The sequence below is a fragment of the Rhinolophus sinicus genome, chromosome 17 (genome assembly GCF_057876585.1).
Source record: "Rhinolophus sinicus isolate RSI-liver-muscle chromosome 17, RSI-T2T, whole genome shotgun sequence".
NCBI lineage: Eukaryota > Metazoa > Chordata > Mammalia > Chiroptera > Rhinolophidae > Rhinolophus > Rhinolophus sinicus.
Window position 1 is genome coordinate 129732392 of NC_142517.1, and position 23363 is coordinate 129755754.

General features: G+C 44.5%; 1 protein-coding gene across 8 annotated transcripts in view; it reads left to right on the forward strand.

The window, feature by feature from the left end:
- Window positions 1-23363, forward strand: part of MGAT5 (alpha-1,6-mannosylglycoprotein 6-beta-N-acetylglucosaminyltransferase) — a 323438-nt gene that overhangs the window by 271068 nt on the left and 29007 nt on the right. For all 8 annotated transcript variants that reach the window (XM_019731135.3, XM_019731136.3, XM_019731137.3 and 5 more), the window contains 2 exons: window positions 6861-7010; window positions 16264-16410. In XM_019731135.3, the coding sequence (XP_019586694.2) occupies window positions 6861-7010; window positions 16264-16410 (297 nt within the window). The remainder of the gene's footprint in view (window positions 1-6860; window positions 7011-16263; window positions 16411-23363) is intronic.

Genomic DNA, 23363 nt, shown 5'->3' on the forward strand with positions numbered 1-23363 from the left:
GGAGACCAAGGTTCCCCTTATTATTCCCACTGCAATTATGTAGCACCATCCTTGAGAGGTAAGAATTAGGGGAGGGGGAACAGAGGTGAATATGCTTTGAGAGTCTTGGCTTCCCAGGGTCTTCCAGAGTCCTAGGGGGCCTCGGTGGGACACAAGTACTCCCCCTCCCCCGCACCCCCACCCTGCACATACACCTTAACCTTGGGAGTTTACTTGAAATAAAGGAGCCAAGGAATGCAAAGACTATATATTATTCCATAATGTAAATTGTTTCCGCTTCACTGCTTAAATTCACAGAGATTTGCATTATAGAATTTGATTTCTAATCTTGGAATAGAAGAATTTTTCATCCTTGTTGAATTGTATGTAGCCTTCAGGAGCAGGCAGAGGCGGCCGTTCCTTTTTTCCTCCCTCTCTCCCCTCCCCCCTTCCTTTCTTTTACCTCACCACTCCTAAGAGAACCTTAGACTTACTGTCTCTGTTAAAAGGAAGATGAATCAATTATGAAATATAACTTTGAAGGTGTGCACTCTCCTTTTAATTTCTTTTGATTCAAATACACCCTTAGGTAAAGTTGTGGACCTTAAGCTCATTTGCTGGGAACAGATTTTGTCAGCAAAGGACTTGGTTCCTGAAACAGGGTGAGAAGCCGGGCATGGCCACAGCGGGAGTCTGAAGCGGCTGGGCCATGCTTGAGACCCATCATTTCTAGGGGCCCATAAGTGGTTTGTGATTCATGCAGCCTCTGGTTGTCCTCCTCCAGCCCGTATGTATTTACAGAGAACCTGCTCCGTGCCAGGCTTCTGCAGGTTCTGAACCTACAGTGTCCTGCCCTTGAGAAGTTCATGGTCCCACAGCAGGGACACACAGTGACAGTGCAGCCCAAAGAGGTCAAGCAGGAATATACTGTTAAAAGATAAACTGAGGCATATTAAAAATCTTAACAGTTTATTTGAGCAAAAATCAATTCCAATTTGTCAGTACCAAGCCAGAAGTGGTTAGGAGTCAGGGGAAAGACTTATAGAGAGAGAAAGTACAGAAGCAAAGAAAGGAAATTAGTTGATTGTCTGTAGTGGAAAGTCTTGTTGACCATTTGTGATGAGTTGTGCTTTGTGTTTGATTTAGAAACATTGAGGCATTTATAGGATTCAATTGTGTTTTTCTCATGTAGTCCTCAAGGGCATTAGAGACACCTCAGTCTAATGGCTTCCTTGCTTAATTGATTTAACAACACTGACGGCACAGAGGAGGTTAGCAGTGAATTTCACCTGGGTGAGCCCGGGAACTCCGATTTGTAAAGGATGAAGGAGAGGAACTCCATCCAGGGGAGGAAAAGAGCGGAAAAGGATGGGTATGTCAGGCGAAGGCAATGTTGGGCCAGATGTGTGTTTCAGAGCGGGAAAGGTTTGGGAATGAGGAATAAGGATAGGTAGAGAAGGAAAGGGAATGCACTTGACCCTTGAACAACACAGGTTTGAGTGGCGCAGATTCACGTATACATGGATTTTTTTTTTTTCAATAAACACCTGTACTGTTTTCGATCCACAGTTGAGAGTCACAGATGCGGAGGGCTGCCTCTAATGGCTTGATCTATGCCATTTGATAGGGGACTTGCATCCAGGGATTTTGCTGTCCACAGGGGTCCTGGAACCAATCCCCCACGGATACCAAGGGACAACTATGTTTGGGGGAGTCAAAAGTTATATGTGAATTTTTGACCATGCAGGGGTGGGGGTGCCCCTAACCCCTGGTTGTTCAAGAGTCAGCTCTAGTAGGGGATAAAGCTGGAGAGCTTGTGCACGCAAGTGGAGGGCCTTGCGTGCATAGCTGAGTAGGTGGTATTGCAATGCCATGAGGACCCTTTGAAGACTATATGGTGAAAGGAAGTCTTCAGTTTTGGAAACTAGAGGCGCTGAGGAGGGTGGATTGAAGGGGTGAGAACCTAGAAGCAGTGTGTTAGCCCAGGGCCGTGGAGAGCAGGGCCTGAGGCAAAGATTCAAGTTTTACTAGTTATTCGGGTTTGGTGGAACTCACTGCTTTGCCTCTGCAGAGGGATGGACTTTTTCACACCCATTCAGCTCTAACTGGGAAGATGCCCACTGGTTCAGCACTCACGGGTGTGACCAACCAACTCTGGGCAGGGCTGCAGAATTGTTATTATTTTTAAGTGATGGGTCTCAGGGTGCCATGTGGATTATTCCATGGGGATATGGAGTCCAGGAAAAGGGATGTGTGTGTCTGCAGTAGGGAGAAAAGTGCATAATATCCGCTATACCCAAAAGCTCAGCATACTGCCATTTGGCTAAAGAACATTCCTGCACCCCTAATTTACCAGCTAGAGCAAAAGGCTCCTGGTTCTCCAGGTCTGCATTCTTCCTCTCTCCCTGCTGCAGAATCACACTGATTGCTTTGGATTGAATCATTTCCCCTAAAGCTCTCTGTTCAAGCTCTGAAAATCTTACTACCAGTTCTGCAAAATGTACCTGCCTCCAGCTACTTCACAAGCAGCTGAAGACACACTGAAAACACGGCCCTTTGGTTCCAGCATGCGCTCTCCTTTCCCTTCTCATCTTCTCTTACCCCACCCCGAAATGAGTTTAGGTAGATTTAAATTTTAATCAGTTTGGTTGTTTTTAATGAGGATTTAGATTGAGCTAGAGCTAGAGTTGGAACACATTATGGGGCTGCAAGTTGCTTGGCTGGAACCTTTTGGAGGCATTTCTCCTGGCCTGGCACGCTGTCATGTGACAGTGCCAAGCTCCTTTGGACTGTGTCAACAGATTTGTAGGCGGTAGGGTTTCTGGAGTAGCTAATTCTCTTTGACCTTGGTCTCTTAAGTCAGGGAGGGAAAGCTTTCTAGAGAGTGATCTTCGTCCAGTTCTTGGATCAACAGGACATCGAGTTCCATGGCATGGCCGTCACCCTGTGCCTGGATGTCCAAAATAAGGGAGGGGGAGGGGTACGCTGGAAAATGCCCTCACCCCTGCATAGTCCCCTCCCCACCTTGGGCCTTTTCATGGGTTGGGCAAGGCAGGCAAGGCCATGCTTACTTTAAGAAACCTCAGCCCTCTTTTTCTTAAACACAAAAGATAGCAATATACCTTAAAGAGAGAAGGGGATCCTTTGAACCTCTTTATGGCAAGAACTGAGCCTTCCAGTGTGGTGGCAATGGCACAAGTTTTGAAGTCACACAGAATTGGTTTCTGTTTTTTCTTGATTGCATGTATTTTAAGTTTTTCTTTTTGAATTGTGAAATACATTGAATGTACCCACCACCCAGCATGATTGATGTTAATATTGTGCAATAATTTTCTTGAACAGAGAAAGGATATATTACAAATGTCATTAAAGCGCCATCTGCCTCCCCAAACCCTCTTTCCTTCCCTCCTCAGTAATCACTATCCCGAAGTTGGTGTCTGTCCTCCCCATGCATATTTTTGTAACTTAACTACAAATGTCCATATGTAAAAATATTGTCTGTATGCATAATATTGAATAATGTTGTTTTGTATGGTTAAAAAATGGCATCAAGCCGTACAAATTCTTTAGCAGTTCATCTCAACGCTGCTGCGTACTTGTAGGAATGATGGGCACGTTGCATCACCTTCCTGAGCCCAGGGGAGATGTGATAAGATGCGGTTGTATTCATCCTGGCACAGTCCAGGTGAGCGAGCATCCAGGTCCGGAGAGGAGGAGACAAATTTAATGTTACGGAGGCAGAATCCACAATGCCTTGTGACCGATTTGATGTGTGCAATGACAGGTGTGATTCTTGTACAGGTACCTGACGGGGAGCTGAATGTCAGTCACTGAGATGAGGACATGGGGGGGCAGTGATGCTGCTCTGGGAAAGGAAGGTGTGAAGGAGCCCCTTTTTGTCCTGTTGAGTGGGAAGCGCCTGCAGCACACCCAGGTGGAGAGGTTCAGGAGGCTGTTGGATTTTTGGACCCAAAAGTCAGTTAACGGTTCTGAGCTGGAGATCCCTCTTTGGCTTCCGTTAGCATCCAGTGAGCGTGACCTTTGAGAAGAGAGGGCAGCGGAGTGGCTCCTATGTCACCTTTTCCTGGAATCCGTAACATGGTTCCCCCTCACTGGGTTTCTACAGGACTCTGACAAGTGGCAGCAAGAGACCTGGGGTGGGATCACCTAGTTGCCATGTCAACTTCAAAGGTTAGAGTTATGTTCGGAACATTTTTTCCCTTCTAATAACCTGTTGTGATTTTTGTCATTCATGAAATGACAGAAATCCTCTCTGAAGGTAACTTCTGCTTTCAGACTTTGCCTTAATGTGAGTAAGTTCACAGACTTCCTTAGCTCCTGCATCCCTGCTTTATATTTGTTTGAACTTGCCTTCTTATACTTCAAGGAGCCCTAGCCTTTCCTGGGATTGCTGGTGATACCCGTGTATCTATCCCAGTGCATCATTCCCTTCCCAGGCACTTGGTCTCCGAGTCCTAGTCTGGAGTCTGTCTGCAGTGACTGCTCTTCTCCAGTGTGGAACCAGGCTGGTCGCTCACATTCTCCCGTGTCGCTCCCTGCAGACCTGGTTCAGAGGCCTTTGGTCCACCCTCGCCAGTTAACAGCTGGCTTTCATTTCTCATAAGAGAAAGGTCTCCTTATGGATGGTAGGAACCCACCCACAGTAGCTCAAGTCAAAGTGTGGGGTGGGGAAAAGTTCAGGCAGCTTCTGCTATTGGAAAGATTCAGGAAGACCTGGAGAATTTAGGCGAGGGAGCAGCTGTAGATGGAGTGGGACCCCGAAGCAGCTCTGGGCCCCGGTTTTCTCTCTTCTGTGTCTCTGCCTTCTTTCCTCATTCTTGCTTCTCTCTTCATCTCCCTCTTCCTCCTCCACCTTTTCCTCTCCCTCTTCTTCTCTCCCCCTCCCTCCCTTCATACCCTCTCTGTCATACTTGCAGTTGTGATGTCTGTGTCTCAGTCTCTGGATCCCCCTTATTACCGGCTCTCTGTCTCTGTTTTCCCCCTTCCTCCACCTCATTCTCTTCCCCAGAACTAGAAGCCGGCTTCCTCAGAACTCGTATCTGGCCTGTAATTGCCCAGAGTCTAACACTGAACGGCCGTTTTGCTCCAAAGCCCACGGCCATCTGGCAGTAATCTTTTCTGTGCACAGGATTCTGGGCTCCCGAGAGAGGGTCTGGTTGGCTCAGCGCATCTTCCTGCACACGGTCACAGTGTCCCAGGCTGCAGGCCAGCCTAGGAATGGGTGCCCCTCGGGTCAGACCCGCCCCAGGCCAGTCAGTAGTGGCAGGGAGTGAGGATGGGGATGAAATCACTGAGAAGGGCTTTGTGGGAACAATCAGGGGCAGCTAGCACAAGACCTGTGTCACAGAACCCCTCAGATTAACTCTTACCAGGGAGGTGATGGTAAATTCCGCTCAAGCTATAAAGGGGAAGTCATGAGTGATAAACTGTTTTCAGTCACGTCTGCAGTAATTCAAGGGTACACAGCTCTGAAGTAATGAATTGAACATCTTCTAGCCACACCAAACATGGCATGAAATTAAACTGTCCAAGTGTTCATTTTATTCACACGTTAGGATGCAGGGATGGACTCGGTTGATTCTGAACAAAGTCATCCTGGAGCATAAAATGAAGACTGTGACCTGTACTGTTTTTCCGGCCATGAAGGCTTTTGGTACATGATGTGAAACATGCATCCCTCCCCACCCCCCAGAGAGCAGTGTCCTTTGCAATGTTCTTCACCAGGGCAGTGAATGGCAGATCTGGGTCAGACCCTGAACCCAGCTCTTGATGCCATGAGGAGCTGCCCCACCATGTCACAATAAGGGCCAGCCCTGCAGGGCAGGAGGGGAGACGCTGCTGTCCCCTCCTCCTTTCCTCCTCTGCACTCTGGCTGCTGATGCCACACCCCGTGTGCCCTCTGGTCGTAAGTCACAAAACTGGTTGTTATTACATTTGCCTGCAGTGTCTGAAAAAGGCTTAAAGCAGGGAGACCTCGTTGCACTTTTTATATAACTGGAAAACATTATAGAACTCAAATCTTCCAAATTAAAAAAAAAAAGAAAAAGCAGCCTACGAAATCCAGCTTATGCATCTTAGTCACATGGAAACATGAAGAGGAAGGGAAGGGGAGATTACTTCCGCTTCACAGGTGGTTTTGATTTAGAAAATGGGCCTCAAAATTCAGTACACAAAAGAGGTTTTGTTTTGCTGCTAATAAAAGTAAAACTACTCTTGAATGTTTCAGGGCTCATCAGAATTTACATTTCTCTCCCCCCCCCCCCCACTTTTGTCTACCTGGATAGTCTTATCTCTCCAGCTGCTGAGTCAATTACTGTGTACTGTGGGAAACTCTCTGCTCCCCCTTGATGCAAATTATGTGGGATCCAGTTCTGACAACATGAGTTAATCATCACTAGAAATATTGGCAAGAGCTAGGGATGTTTGTGTTCCCCGGGGACAGCTTAGCATCTCCGAATAAGCATCTCTAGTCCAACTGACTGCCTTCTGGTGCTTTCCTTCCCCAGCTTCCTCCCCCAGAAAGGCAGATGAGCCAAAAGCCAAGTGTTGGGTCCCTGGTAATTTAACAAAGCAAGGATGCTACTTCAAAACAATTGGCCTTGACCTAGCATTGGTAGTCACTAATATGTTGCTATATGATATGTTTCTCCTTGCAAAATTGTACGGTGGCCAGTATGACTGTTTTTACCCTCAAAATCTAGTCCGATTACTTTTGAAAGAAATCTTTTAGGAGTTGAATTGCCAAATTCCTTCCGTCTCCATCCTAGCAACTTCTGTCTATGTGGCCTCCAGATATGAGGCAGGTTGTGATGGGAATGAAAAGAAATGAAAAACGCCTTCTCCTTGTGTCCCCCATATAGAATAAGAAGATCTACCTGGACATTATTCACACATACATGGAAGTGCATGCAACCGTTTATGGCTCCAGCACGAAGAATATTCCCAGTTACGTGAAAAACCATGGTATCCTCAGTGGACGGGACCTGCAGTTTCTTCTCCGAGAAACCAAGGTAAGTTTTTAGTAGTTTTGTAAAAATTCATCAGGGATGTTGTTTTCAGGTTTGTGTCCATGGTGTTGAAAATGGGATCAGAATCTCGCAAGCTTTCTTTTCAATGCTGCAGTAGCTCTTTAGGTTATTTCCAGGCAGTGGTTTTCAAGCTTTGCAGCTGAAAAGTTAGCGAATTGTGGCAGGAGGTCGCTACAGTTTAAATCTTACTGAGCATCTGCTCTGCTCCAGGCATCAAGCAAGAGTCTGAAGATAGGTGGCAAACAGCAAAGGGGAGGGTCTGTCTCGAGGGCCAGACCTTCTGATAGAGCAGCAGCTTTCACAGCAAACCTGGGGTGCTCAACTCCCCCAACTCCCCAGTCATCACTGTTCAAGAAATTGGTCCCCTAACTAGCTTTTCTTTGCACCTCTTCATCTGTACTTGGCACTGAAAAAGTTCAGACAAGGGAAAAGTCCCTTGGGGCTCAAGGAACAGGAAGGCATCATGAAAGATGAAAAAATGACAAATGAGTGGGGTATAGATGCACCTGGCTTTGAGGACAGACAGGAGTGAAAGTCAGGTGGTGCAGGTGGAGATGACACATTCAAGAGAGAGCCAGAAACCAAAGCAGCTAGTCTAAGTGTTGGGAAATAGTGATAGATAAAATTTGATAAGGGGACTAGGGTCTGATTGTCACAGACACAGAGTTCCCATGTCATGGTGCAGGTAGCTGGGGGAACCATTACTGGAGGACTATTTTAGTAGCACGGCGAATGTGTTGTTTTGACACCGTGGGGAAATTCACCCAATGTCTATAATTCTGCCATGGAAATACCAAATGAAATTAGCAGACTGGCGAAAAGACCCGAGTTTGGCCTTGAAGGGTTGGTTGGCACTTTATTAGATAAGCTTTCTTATGTTTATTAATAAGCTATTATTTTTGGATATTACAGATACTGACTGAGCAGCTTCTATGTGCCAAGCATTGTGCAAGGGATACAAAGAGAGGAAAACAAGCAGATCCCTGCCTCAGTCGTTCCTAAAAGATAAAGATGCTTATTATCAATAGGGAATCTTTCAGCCCTGGCCCCTAACTGACTGTCTTTTCATTTTCAAGGTTGGAGGGGAGAGGCTGAGTGGATGAACTTCTATGGCATAATAGCCATTTCTAATCATTGCATGATACCTTGATTTGGGAAAGTGTATTCACAGATGCCGTCCTATTTAATTCTTGCAACAGCATTCAGAGGTTGGCAGGGTGGGTGCTGTTAACTTTATTGTGAACATGAGGAGACAGACCGGAGAGTTTGGCTTGCCCACCGTCACTGAGGCCGCCTTGAACGTGGCCGTGACTCCCAGTTTTTTTTATTGCAAATGAAAGCTCTCCTAGGCCATTGACATACGATCCTCGTGAATAAATACCCAAACTTGAGAATATTGAGTGGATACCCATCAACCAAAAGAATACGCATCTCCTTTCTGCCTCAGTTTCTCCATGTATAAATGCATTTGACCATTTCTGCCTCCAAGCCATTTGTGTGATGCCATGAATAAAATAGTTCGATAAATTATTTTATCTCCTTGGCCAAAAATACAGTTGTTTTAAGTAGGATTTTATTTCCTTCCACAGTCATCTGTGGTCTGATGACCGTTTGTGGCAATCAGGAGTGAGGTGTATGCAGTTTGCTTTCCATTCACCTTCTGTCTTAGATGACATTTTAGGATCATTAGAATGTGCAGGACCTTTGGTGGCAATGCCGTTTTGCCATTTGCCTCATTTTACTTTTCCTCCCATCACATCATGGAGAAAGCTCAAGCTCCTTTAACCTTACCTTTGGCAGCACTGGTTTTCAGCAGCTTGTCGCTACTGCCTCACGCACTTCTATTAACCCAGCCTTGTGAGCATCTTACGCAGCCTTGCAAATTTTAAAAGAACCCTTACTCGCCTACCATGCATTTACCCTGTTAGAGAATGGGACACAGGCCAAGGCTGAGGTCCCCGATGCCCAAGGGAGGCAAAGAGAGGAGACCCGGAAGGTCCAGGCCACCAGGTGAGAGATTGCCTAACAACCAAGGATGGCAGCTTGAATCTTAAGTGTGAAGGGCATCGATTTATCCTTGAAAAACAAGTGCCGGCCGAGGGTGTCACTAGTCCCATTTTGCCTGTTCATGTGTCTAGAAGATATTAAAGTACTCCAAGTAGAATTGTGACTGAAATAGTTGGCACATATGATATGAATGAGGCAGTGTGTCACCGAGAACCCCTCTCTACCCAGAATACAGCAACAGGCGCTAAAATGAATGACTCTCGGGTTTTGAAATAATGACACTAAAGACCAGTCAGGCTTTGCATAAATAACCCTTTCTTCCTCTCACTCCTTTCTCTGTGTCTCTGAGCAATTTAAAAGCAATTTATTCCACTCCATGTGGAAAGTGGAGAACGGGAGATGCAGAGAAGCAAATATCTGCGGAATGAATGGGATCCAGACTCGTTATTGGAGTGGGGAGTGAGTCTGGTGCTCCTTGAGGTTTAGAGAAATAGTGAAATGATTGATGCTTAATCAGCTTCTGACTCATTATTTTTCTTTATGAGCCATCTTTGACTCTCTGCACCAAGCCCACGAAACCCTCTGCTCAGCAGAATGTTGTCCTGGCATGCCATTATGGACTCAGGTATCATTAGCGGACTCGAGCTGCAGGGAGCCTATGAGACAGGAGGAATTCAATGTGGCACTAAATCAGACAGAAGAGCTGGGAAGTTGTTAACTAAAGGACTCTTCTAATAGGTGTATGAATTTGGATGCATTAATTATTTATCAGAGGACCACAGACAAGTCATTGAGTCCAGTGAACTCCAGGAGTGCAGTGTAAGCACGGACTGGGGTGGCAAGTATTTACTTTTGGTTTAAATCCCCATCTCTTAATATGGTTTCTTTCTTCTCCTTCCTAATTTTAACTTCTTCGTGCCTACCTCCCCTGGTCTTACCATGGAAGCTCCTTATAGAAGGGGGCATTTTGCATCCCACACTGGGATGAAGGAGCCTTTGCAGTGAGCCAGGAAAGGTACTTCCCTTTCTACACTAGAAGTTGGGAGCACTTTCTGGCTGTGGGACACAGGGAAGAAGCCACTGCTGCTCATGCTGTTTCTGCACCCTCTGCTCCCCAAACCTTCGGTCATTCTCCCTCCTTATAATGACCCTGACTCCCTATCGTGTCAGCTCAGCAGCTTCCCCGTGGGCTCACCTAGAAACCTGGGCAGGTTGGAAGACCAGTATGGACTGTCCCTGTCCCATCCATCCTCATGTCCGACTCCCCAGTTGACCATGGCTCTTCCCACGAGCTTGGACCTGGTTGCACAATCTCTCTCAGAAACGCAGGGCTGAGACAGCCACCGCCAATGGAACCCAACTCATGCAGCTCTGATGGTAGAGGGGCTTTGCCTGTTCCCTTTGTTCGTTTGCAGGTCCATTCTCAGTGCCTGGAACATTGCCTGGCTTGTAAAAGGCCTTTGGATAATTAAGAAGGAAGGAAGGAGTCAAGATGAAATCTGTTCACCATCTGATATCTTGGGACCATGCCCCCTAGGAGTGATTTCTTGCTTTTCTCGTGAACCATGTACCTAGGTCTCCAAGATCTCCCAACAAGGGGCACCTTCTGTCTGATACCCTTTTCTGCAACTCCATGGCCCTGTAAGAGAGCCCAAGAACTTACTGATGGAAGAATCATCTTTCATTTCTGTTTCAGACCCTGAAATACTCGCCCTCAGGTAGTCAAGCAGGTTTCATCTTAGTGACCAGAACCTAAAGTTATTCTTGCTCCAACTAGATGGGAAAAACTTCTGCATACACCCATGTATTCCTCTCTCCCCCTTCCCCTCCCACATGTGTATGTAGAATGAAGTGGGTGTAGAGATATGATTCAGCAACCTCTCTGATTTCAAGAACAAAAGCACATCCCCGCATCCAGATACGTACACACACAACATGCAACATCTCCCAGAGACATTTGATGGCTGGAAAATGTTAACCTATCAGTATTTATTCTTTTTCTCATTTATCTGACCAATGTGTATGAAGTACTGAATATATTCCAGGCCTTGTTTTAGGCATTTTTGATACAGGATGCCTAAGGTGGTTTTGTCCATGAGTACACAGGTGTGGCGAAGGAGACAAACAGGGAATTATAACAATGTGAAAAGTACACAGGTAGAAGTAATAAGAATAAAAAGTAGGATACCCACAGAAAACCTCACCATGGCGCTGTGAGAGGGTCAGCCATTCAATTGTGTATAATGTTGTACTGGGACTTGCGAAGCCAATGAAATAATGGGATGAGGGCCCTGTGGGAAGACAGGAGCCGATAGCCAGTCACTTTTCACACATTTAGCAAATTTGAGTTATGAGGGTGCATGTGACCACTGGGTTTTACTATAGTATAATGGCCATTTTCTCTAACCCTTCCCTGTGATAAGCTTTTCCTGTGAATTATCTCGTCTTCACAAAACTCCCCTGATCTCGGTACCGTTGGAACCCATTTTAATGTGGTGACGAGGCCTGTGGAGCCGCCTCACTCTTGGGAGCTGAGGGGTCAGCCTGCTGTGGAATTGGGGTGTGAGTGGGGGTGGTCAAGGAATATTCCTCCAAGGAGATGATACCTGAGCTGTCTTTTCACGGTGAACTTTTCATGCTGGCCTGGCTGGAGATGGTCAGCATCCACAGTTTGGAATTTATCCAAGTATCTTCTTACTCCCCTGCCTCCAGGTACAATGCAAATTGTAAATGCATTGAATTCTGTACTGGGGCTTCAACATGACCGAAGTGCAGGAAGTTGTAGTCTCGATTATGTCATTTGTGTTCTTTTGTTTGTTTGTCTGCTTTGTTTCTGAAAGCCCAGTTAGGTAACTGGGCATAGTCTGGGAGTGTATCCAGTAAACTGGTCTCCAGGAGTCTTTGGTTTAGCAGCTAACTTTGGGCACTTAAACCCACCTGACGAGGACAGTTGTCTTTGTCTCCTTGGCCCTTCTGTCTCTTTATGAGGGAATTCTCAGGTGGTGTAGGTTAAGAGCTTGTGGAGACAAACCTGTACAGGAGAGAATTTGGCCCCTGTTGTCTCTTCCCTTAGCATCGGGTGCAGAAGAAAACAGGTGGCCAGAGCGGGACCCTTCAGGCTACATGAAAGCATCACCTATCAGGAAAATAAATTTCCTCCATACCCCGCCATTGAATGGATTCTTTGTAAAGATATAAAGGGGATACCTATTACCAAAAATATGACGATTCCCAATCATTATATGAAGAATGAACAAGTAAGGTTGAGCAATAGCCTGTGGTTCGTGGGACGTGCCTTTCCATGAGGCAGCCACTGTAAACCATATCCTCTCTTTCCTCTAACGGATATCCTTACCCCCTTTTTTAGTTCAGGTATGTTATGAGAACAGTGAGAATGCATAAATACACCTGCAGGCGCTGACCATTTTGTAAAAGCCTGCAACCACAGCTCCCGCACACCTAAACTCTAGCTACACAATACAAGGTCATATAGATGCAGCTGTGTGAAGTGGAATCTGGATTTAAACTTGAACTACTGTTTAATGAACATTCACTATGTGCCAGGCTTTGGAATACATCTTTCCGTGAAATAGCTCATTTAATCCCCACAGCAGCCCCATGAAATATAACACTGCTCCCCCCCTATTTTACACATGAAAAGACAGGTTTAGAGAGCTTGTGTTACCTTGCCTAAGGTCCCCTAGCTAGAGACAATAGATGATAAATGGGCTTTTATAATCTATAGAAGGAGACATACAACAATGTCCCACAGTCACAGAGCTAGGATATGATAGAGTTAGGATTTGAACCCTGGTCTCCCTGATTCCAGAGCCTGTGCCGTTAAATCACCACATGGTCCTGGTCACTTTGTGCCAAGAATCAATTTCATGGATAAACTGAGGTTGATTCATGGCTCAGACTCCCTCCTGAGCCACCCCACCAACTTGGCTAATTAAAACTAGTCAGCATAGTGGATGTTGGGTGTATGTTTCGTATTTTGGATTATCTTTGGTTCCTCATCAAGACTGAGTGGAAACCAACCAAACCCCCGGAGTCTTCCTAAGAACTACCTTTATCCATGTTTGAAGGAGTCGTTAACTACTCCACTTATGGATTTAAAACAATTTCATACAGTGTAAAAATCTGAGTAGTATTATTAAAACTCTTTGTCGATGTATAGGACTATCCCAATCTTATGCCATGAATAAAACATATGGTGCTTCATCTGTTCTCTCTGGCTTAGTATTAGTTCAGAAATTTAATTTTAGAGCATGTAATCCCTCTGTTTAGAAATGCTCATGGATGGAGCCGGCAGTTGCAGCCATGGAGATGTTCCATCATCTGGAATATCCTCATTAGATTCTGGGCTTCTGACAGCCAGATGAAGTATAAATAAAAGATGCCCAGTTTCCTCCTGAAGACTGAAGCCTCTGCACTTGAATGAATTCTTACAGTGTAACTCTTGCCCCTATGCTAAGGAAATCTGTAAGTGGGCAGAATGAAAGAGAAACTGGGGGGGAGGGGTTGGGGGGCCAAGCAATTTCATGTGAGTAAGGTGTATGGCAAGCCATAAGCACTCAGAAGTTGACGGAAGGACGTTTGGTGGTGGTGAACTCTCTCTGCCCTACCCTGTTGTCATTCAAATCTCAAGCGTGCTTTTTGACCTTAATACATATGTCTGTTATAATGTCACAGGAAATGAGTACACAGGGAGGGAGAAAAAATTGCTTATTGATAGAAGTAACAAGAACAAAAAAAACCCTGTTATTTTGATGTTTTGAAGTAATGTATTTCCTACATTCCTAATTAGTGTGATGAGAAAACTCATTGCCAAGAAATTGTGTAGTATTTGCTTAAGCTTCATTCTAAAATTGTCAGGCTTTGGAGAGGTAGCCCAAAGTGTTTATTTTATGTGTACAGAGATACTCCGATGCCAGCAGGGCAGAAGAGATGGTGCAAATTGTTATTCAGATATAATTAAACCTAGGTCACATTCAAGTCCATTAAGCAAGAGCCTCAAATCCTTTTAATTAATGGGTTCAGATTGGTTGGTCTGAAGGAGCTAATTAATTTTTTCCAGGATTTTCTATTCAAATAGACCAGCATTGTGCTTCCTGCATTCCCTCCACAGTTCTTCTTTGCAACTGAGAGTTGATAAAAGTATCAGCACTTTATGGGAGGCCCTGATTTTCAGAGGTCAGGAAATACAATGGGCTCCAGATCTCTGGTTAGAGACCTGTCCTCACCTTATAGCTTCTGTCTTCTCAGAGGCAGAGCGTTCTGGAAGCCTCATGTTTCCCAGTGCCCACCCTCAGCCGCATAGAGGTCATCTTCCCCTGGAGAGCCAGCACAGCCTCCCCAAAATCTGCTGGGGAGGGCAGATCACAGAGATCAAAAGCCTCCAGGATGGTAACCCTGGGTTCTTCGTATTCAACAAAGCTGGGATGTCTTGGAACTTATACTTTATTTGCACTGTTTCTTCCATTTCTTCTGCTGCTGTCAGAAATCCCCCTACCCCTGAGGCGTATGCTCAGGCCACATGCTATAAGTGTAAATTCTCTGCTAATCACATTTGTAATAAGATCCAGAAACAGGGCCTCCAAATGGTGTAGAGACTCCTCTTATTTCCTGCAGATTGCAGGTTCCTGCTGCCATGTTTCCCTTCACCGCCATGCCCAACGGGAAATGACCCAGCCAGCAGGGGGTGCTCTGCTGACCTCTCAAAAGCCTCTTTTTTTCCTCAGTACCCCCACACTCCCATGGATGTTTCTGACAGTGTAGGCAGCCATCTCAAGGTTTGTAGGAAATGAAATGTTATTCCTCCAAACAACAAAAACGTTCCCTGTTCTGTGCAAAAGAACGTATAGTTGTAGGATATAGAGTTTCTCCTGAAATCCAGAGATTTTAGTTTCTTGCCCCAGAAAAATCCCTATGGGGGCTGCATAACTCTCCAATATGTCCAATGGGGGCCATGCTCAGTGTTCAGCCCTGGATTGTGTGCCCAACACATACATTCTGCATCTTCCAGTGTTGCCCAAGGAACCCGGCAGCCTGGACTTACAGCTCTCTAAGCAGAACCATTCTAAATAATGGTTCAATTAAAGCAGCTGCAAAGGACAGGATTGCTGGGGAGAGGGCTGGGAGGAGGGGGAGGAGAATCAAGCATGCAGCCATATCCAGTTCAGCGGGATCCTTCCCTCTCAATGCCTGGCCTTGTGGGTGTTCTTCAGTGTGATGGCAGAAGGAAAAGACTCCCTGGGGCCCAGTTAGCCTTTGTCACTTGATGTGCCTCTGGAGACCCGAGTGATTTCAGAACTGGCTCCTTGATGTGGGTAGACATCTCACATCTCACCAAGACCAAACTTGGACCCTGCCCATCAATAACCCACAGCCCTCCAGCATTGTGAAATATCCTGTGGTGAGGAGACGACCGTGAGGCATTTCTATGAGATGTTGTTTCATTTCTGGACCCAGGAATCAGTGCCATTGAACTGTAGCAAGTCCCCTTTGTCACAGCGGCTCTCAGCTGCAGTTGCTACTAGGACCCAGAGAGTGTGTTTTTGCTGCCATCTATTGTCTACTGTGGGGAAAACACACAGTTTGCTTGCTGGAGAAGGAAAAGGCCTTGCCCGTTTAGCAGCTTGGCACCATCTCCCCCTATTGAGGGGAAAATAAAAACCAAGATGTTGATGTCCCCCAGTGAAAACCCCATTATGAAAACCTGTGTTTACTGACCTACCGTCATTTCAAAGCAGCTCCATTTGAACTGTAATCAAACCACCAAGTGACCTTTCTGTCCCTTTGCCCAGCATCCCTGAAAGGGCCTGTTGTTCCTCTGATTCAATGAAGAAACCTTCTGTTTAGTTAAGCAAGTGTTTTTCCAATCATGTCTCCTGGTGAGTTACAGAAAGATGATTGTTGGGCCTTGCTTTTTGTTGTTGTTTTTATTCTTTTAATGCCCTTACCCCTCAACTGCCCATCCCAACACTACTTTCTGTACTTTCATAGCAAAGGAAAACATAATGACCTCAGCAGCTTCATTGCGTCTTTAAAGGTCCCTGGTCCTGATGTAAGCTGGCTTCTCTTCACCCCTTCCCCCAGGGCCTGGGAACCTTCCAGAGTTTCTGAAGCTTCCCCACTGGGATGGAGTACAGCCTAGCCCCCTGTGAGCCACGGACACCAGTCATGATTGGCATGTTTATGTGTGGTGTGCTTTTCTCTCTTACAGTTGTTTGTTGGACTTGGGTTCCCTTATGAGGGCCCAGCTCCCCTGGAGGCGATCGCAAATGGATGTGCTTTTCTGAATCCAAAGTTCAGCCCACCCAAAAGCAGCAAAAACACAGACTTTTTCATTGGCAAGCCAACTCTGCGAGAGGTAAGCATCAGTCAAAATCATTCTACTCCCAATAATATGAATAATAGCTATTTACTGAGTGTTGGGAGCTCATGTAAGTGCATGGCCTTCGATAGGAGGTGTTATCAGCTTCATTTAACGTAGTCGGATGGAAGGAGGGTGTACAGGGGCTCAGAGACATGGACGACTTGATGACATCCCTTAGCTAGGTCGCGGCACAGCGAGGATTTGAATCCTTTCCTACCCCTCCACAAAGTGTGGGAGTTTTTTCACTCTGCCCCAACTCTATCTTAATTCAGACATCTCCAACAGAGTTAGCTGAACTCTGATTTTCTCAATGTTCAGAGTTATAGAATAAGGAAATCAACTGGCTAACAGGTATTTTTAAAGGACCTTCTCTCCATGATGGGCTATGGGGAATCAAAAGTGGGCTGTGGGGTCCTTGAAGAGCGATGAACCTTGACAAATAGGATGTGTCGTGGGTGACGGAAGTAATGGGCCTGGTCCTTGAGCCCGCCATCCGCAGGCACCGTCCTGAGAAGTCATGCTGTCGTTGCTCCAGCCATTTGCAGAAGCTTTATTTGAATTGCATTTAGAGATCCTCTTGAAAATCCACAGCGGGTGATGAATCACCATTGGAGGCAGTTGGATTTGATTTGGGGCCATAAACAAAAGTCATTTAGAGTATGTGAGTGATCAAGCTGGGTGTTTCTGTTATCTGGTCAGAAACAGGTGTGTGCAGGAAACCATGAGATTGATTTGTTTTATTATTTTGATGTAGTTAGTAAGTAGCGGTTCTCCAGGCCGCCGGCAAGGAGGAAGCCTCTCGGTTGGCGTCATCCAGTGTCCTTGTCACTCCAGGCCTTCTGCTGGGGAGTAGACTGCTGGGCAGCCCTCCTCCCGTGACATAGCAGCAGAACGGCAGCACTGTTAAAGCGTGGTTTTCCATTCTGTTCCTTCTAAACCTTTCTGGATCGATGGTCCTGACCTCACCTCCACCCCCACCCCAGCCGCTGCCAAATACTACAGAAGATGCAGTTTCCATGATTATTCTTTACTGATCAGAGAACTTGCCAAGTCATAGAGTTGAGTATTTTGTGAGTTGTTTTCTCTCGCCCTCCCTATCATTGCTGAAATGGCCAAAGGAGGTCAACAAAATCCGTAAATTATCCTCAGAAAAATGAACGTGTGGCCCAGATGACCTCGGACAAGGGTTCCCTGTGTGTGTGTGCTTGCTTGCTTTTCCCTTCGGCTAATACACTAAATTTGAAGTCTTCCTTTTGGCGAGTGGTTTCTTTGAGGGAGGTCATTCTGCAGCAATACTTAATGCCACCTGTGTGCCAGGTGCTGTGGGAATGTTCAGTCTGGCACTGAAGAGCCGACTCTTTGGAAAGGTTAGAAAAGACACTGCCCAGCGGTGAGAACATCTCGATTTGGGAATCTGCTTTCACGTATGACTGACTTCTTGGAAACTTTGGCGTTTGGAGTAGGAAATCTGGGCTAATAAGTGAACTCTGTTTTTAATTTAGTTGAAGGAAATCTCTGCCCACATTGTATAATTATTTGTAATTTTCCATGGTGGTTTTTTTTGTTGTTGTTGTTGTTGTTTTGGCTTTTTTGTAATAAAATAGACAATGTCAAACTGACCCTTTTAACCATTTTTAAGTGTACAATTCACTGGTATTAAGTACATTCACAGTGTCGACCAACTGTCACCGCTACCCATTTCCAGGACTTACTCATTGCCCCAAACAGAAACTCTAGATTCATTCATAATAACTCCCCATTCTCCCTTCCCCATAGCCCGTTAGCCTCTGTTCTACTTTCTGGCTCTATAAATTTACCTATTCTAGATACCTAATGTAAGTGGAATTATACAGTGTTTGTCCTTTTGTGACTGACTTATTTCACTTAGCATCACGTTTCCCAGGTTTGTTCGTGTTGAAGCAGGTGTCAGAATCATTTCTGTTCAAGGCTGAACAGCATTCCCTTGTATGGATAGACCACATTTTATTTATCGGTCTGTTAATGGACACTTGGATTGTATTCACATTTGTCTCTTGTGAACAATGCTGCTCTGAACATTGGTGTACAAGTATTTGCTTGAGGCCTTGCTTGCACATCTTTGGGGTGTATACCCAACAAGTGGAATTATTGGGATTTCCTTTTTATTTATTTTGAAATAATTTGAGTTTTACAGAAACGTTGTAAAAATTGTACAGAGTTTGGGTCTATCCTTCATGCAACTTCCTCTGATGGCAACATTATAAAACCACAGTTCAGTTGTCAAAACTAAGAAGTTAACATTGGTACCATAGGATTAGCTAAACTGTAGATTTTATTGGGACTCACCAGTTTTTCCACTAATGTTCCTTTTCTGTTCCAGGATCTCACATTGCATTTAACTGTCATGTCTCCTTCGTCTCCTGCAATCTGTGACAATTCTTCAGTCTTTTCATTGTCGTTCACGACCATGGCACTTTGAAAGAGTATTGGTCAGTTTTTTTGTACGCTGTCCCTTGATTTGGATTTGGCTGATGTTTTCTCATGATTAGTTTGAGGTTACCCAGTTTTTGGCAAGAATATCACAGATTGAATGTGCCTTTCTCAGTGTATCATATTGGGGGATGCATCCCATCAATATATGTTTGTTGTTACCAGTGACGTTAACCTTGATTGCTTGGTTAAGGCAGTGTTCGTTAGGTTTCTCTGCTACAAAGTTTTTATTTTTCTTTAGATTGGGGGAAATACTATTCAGATATCCTGGTCTCCTCAAACTTTTGCCCATTTATTTTTACCATGTATCTGTGGATCTTGCCAGTAGCAGTTATTACTGTGCTGCTCTAATGGTGACTTTCTTTTTCCCTCATCATGACTTTTCATGAAAAGCAAAGAAACCCATTTCTTTTCTTACTGCAGTTTCTATAGACAAGCCCTTGGGGAATGATTCATCAAAAGTGTCTCAGATTCTATTGGCAACTGGTACCTCTTTGTTATTGATCGTTCTAAAGATTTTGATGACATTTTGTTACAAGTGAATATTTTATCTTAAAAAAAAAAAAAGTAGAACACTCTTAAACACAATCTATTTCCCAGTGAATAATGTTGCATAGATCAGATCAGCCAATACGAAGTTATTGAGAAAAGTATGTCCATCATTTCCTATCAGTTGTCACCATTTAGTAATTTGCTTTTTTGTGGAGCTCTTGGAGGGTTTTCATTATTCAGGCTTAAAAGAATAGGCATTGGAGCTGCCCTCCCACCCCCCAACGTTTGGTTCCTCCTGTCCCTTCAGCTGATTGTCCCCATGCTTGAATGAGACTCGAGTTAAAATGGCCTTGTGCAATCCTTTCAGCCGTTGCTCGGCAAGTGACATCACACATATGAGTCCATTGGCTTTGGGCTCCCACAGGAGGGCCAGGATGCAGAAGAGCAGTTAACAGATGTTCATCTGTGTCCCCACAGGGTCCGTGGTACGAGTTGCTGCGTTGGGGGGAATTTACCAAGACACATTTCCTGTTTCCTGGTAGCTCAAAGTTTTTTATGAAAGATTGATAAGACAGATGCATAATAAACAGAAATGCATCAAGAAACAGCTAAGGAAATTAAAGAGGGGGAGTTAACTTGGAGTTGTGCCAGGTGGAGAATGTCCTGAGTTAGCTGAGAAGGGATGGGGGTGGCACTGTGCTTTAAAGGAAAAGGAGGAGAGTGCGGTTTCACGCTTCAGGGGCGTGATGAGTTCAGAGGAAGCCCCAAGGTCACTTTGCTTTATTCAGGAGGGCAGGTTCCACCTGATGTCCATCTCCTTCCCTGCGGCAGGCAGTCCAGAGAGCAGAGAGGGAGTCAGCAACATCACAGAGCTTTGAGAGGAGCCAGTGAACTTGACCTCGGGGCCAGGTGGACCACCCCACTTGGCTCTTAGCTCACAAAAGCCACAAAATATTCCCTAACCAAAGATGCTTTTAATTGGCAAACAGGTATCAATAGTTACACAGATTTCTAAGGGTGAAAAATTCCTAGAAATTGTCATCTTTTTTCTTCTCAGCAAATGGAACATTTTTAACTGAAGTGTATATAATGATACAGCTCTCCGGTTACGTCCATGCTAGTCATTCAAGCTAAGCAACAACGGAGCCTATAAATTGCATATATGTCTCTTCTTTCCCTTCATTTGAAGAGAAGAAAAAGTGTAGATTTTTCTTTGTTTTTTAGAAAGCAAAAAAGCTTTGTTTTTATTTTTTGCATTGGACCAATTTTTAAAACCATGATGTATACTGAGGAGAAAATGTTCCCTAATGCCTTCAGTAATGTGGTCAGTTCAAGTTACACTTTAAATGTAATATTAATTGGATTTTTATCTTTATATTGGGAAACATATTAGTAGGTTCTCAGTCATCATTCTGACATTCTGTAAACCATTAGAAATTTTGTGGCTTCAAGGGTTTTGGTTTTTTTGTGTGTTTTTCTTTTCCCATGAAGAGAACTCATATTCTCGAAGATTTAATAGCCCCTCTGAAGTAATGTCTCATATTTAATAAGACTTTCATTACTTTCACAAACTATACTCCAGTAAATTTACTGATTGATATACAAGGAAGTAGCCCAGATGAGACGGTTCTCAATAAATTAACAAGAAGGAATATAACATTCAGAGGGGGAATAATGAATCATACAATGCCTTACTCATAAAATTAAGTAACCTTCAGTAAATGTAAATGAACAAAATGATAGTGGCTCAGCATTTTTCATTTTCCAAGTACTTAGAACAACCTTTTAAATAAACAAGGACCTTATAAAGGGAAGGGGGAGAGAGACTGCTAATATGCAAGTGGCTAAATAGTGCAACTTCTAATTTGTCCTGATTCCATTGTAAGAATTCATTACGTAGTTTTTTTCTCCAGGCCACCAAATGAATGTGGTGTGACATTTTGCTCATATTCAGAAAGGGTCTAATCCAAGCATAAATTTAGTCTGGGATGGTTTTTTTTGTTTTTTTTTTAGGTTGGCAAGTTTTAAGGGAATGATTAGAAGACCTGTGTTTACACTGGGCTTGTTTTGCTCTTTATCGTAAGAACCCAGTGGTATCCTTTTAAAGTCATCATCTTCCTTTCTGTTTAAAGCTGATAAGTTGTTGAAGGATCTAGATTGGAATTTGCTCTGCTACTTTCTGGCTGTGTGGTCTTGGGGATTTGTAAACCCCTCCAAAGCTCAGATTCCTCCTTGATACACAAGAAACCTGATAACGTATGTGCCGGTGAGCAGCACATTTCCTGGTCCAGTCAGAGGCTTCAGAAATCTGCACTGAATCTAAAGTAAGTGCTGAAGGAAAAATCGACATTTCCCGAGCTCCGTGCCCACGGGCACTCTCTTACTGACCATATGGCTGAGCAGAAGAAGAGGGCACAGTCAGAAGGAAGGAGACGTGCCCAGGCCAGGGAGGGGCATAACTCTGTCCGAGGAGGCAGGAGCCAAGTGTAGGATACCTGTACCTCAGAATTGCTTGATTTCCATGAGTGGGTGTCAGTGAAGGCTCGGATCTGAGACCCAGTAACTTACACGCCCTCGGTAAGGCTTATACACCATCGGTGTGGCGGGACACAGCGAATGGTGACGTGAGCCAGCTGGCGAGGTGCCAGTCGGATCATCCAGTCCTCTGGGTCTGTTGGGCTCTGAATTTAAAAAGACAGCCATGTTGGCCTGTAAAGCAAGGAAGGGACTCAACCCTATGAGAACCAACACCTCCTTTTATTATAAGAATATTAACATCTCTTCTCTCCTGAAATGAAATTTGTAAATAGTATACCCTGCTTATATATGCAATTTCAGAAAAAAGAGTGATGCTCTAATATCAAAGAAGTAAAAGCAAAGTAATTTACAGTGAAGTAGTACATATGCCAGTGTATACGTAGTCAAGAAGTACTAATCTGTACCCTTTTTAAATACAAAGTTACTCCTTGTAAAGGGGAACAAGACATCATGAGAAAACAGCTGAATCTGGTCAGCCCTTTTTGCTTATAATTGCCGTGAAAGAGAAGCCAAATAAAAAAGTTCACACACACTACACACACACAGCTACAAATATAGACTGATTTGGGTACATTGTCCTAGAGATTCGGATTAGTCTGAGTGACCCTGACTTCACTGCCATGATTTTTCCGAAATGGTAGCAGCTTATTGGTGAAGTTCCAAATATCCCTTGGTTTACATGGCAATTACATTCCTAGGAAATTCAGTGTATGTTAAAACTATGCCAGAGTTAGATTCTGTGCACCCCCATGAAAGCTTTGCAGGGCATGTGAAAACTGTATGGGACATGACAGTTCTGCCTTGTGCGAGGTGTCTGGCACGCCTGGTCCCCACCCACCTATTCAGGGTCGTACCCCCTCAGTGTTTGGGAGAACTGAAAATGCTCTCACAGATACCCAGAATGTTCCCTTCACACCACAATCTTAAAGGGATACAACAGGAACAGTGGAAACACATTTGAGGGGTAAATTTAATTGTCTTACAGATTGGGCTCTTTCAGAATTGAGAATTACCAGTGTTCATACTTGGTTTCTTTGGCCACCCTTTCTTCTTCAAATTAAACCGCCTTAAAACAAAAATGACCTTACATTTCTGAATCCAAATTGTCTTTATAAATAGTAAGGCTTCAGTGTTATGATTATTCCTGAAACCATTCCAAAAAGTCCCCAATTTTCTGGTAGCGTTATTTCTATCACGTTTTGTATGTGCCATTATTCTTCCTCCTATGACTTAAAGGCCCTTCTTGTAATTTTGTGTGCTAATCTGTCTATCCTAACCAGTGTCTTTTAACATATACAAGTTTGATCTGGGTGATTTTCAGTGCTGGAATATGACAGAAGGTGGTACATCATTATTTCTTGGTGTGATGTTGGAGGTTAAACTACCTGTGACATCCTCCATGTCACCTGATTATGACATTGTAACTCTTCTTTACAAGTGGGATTCAA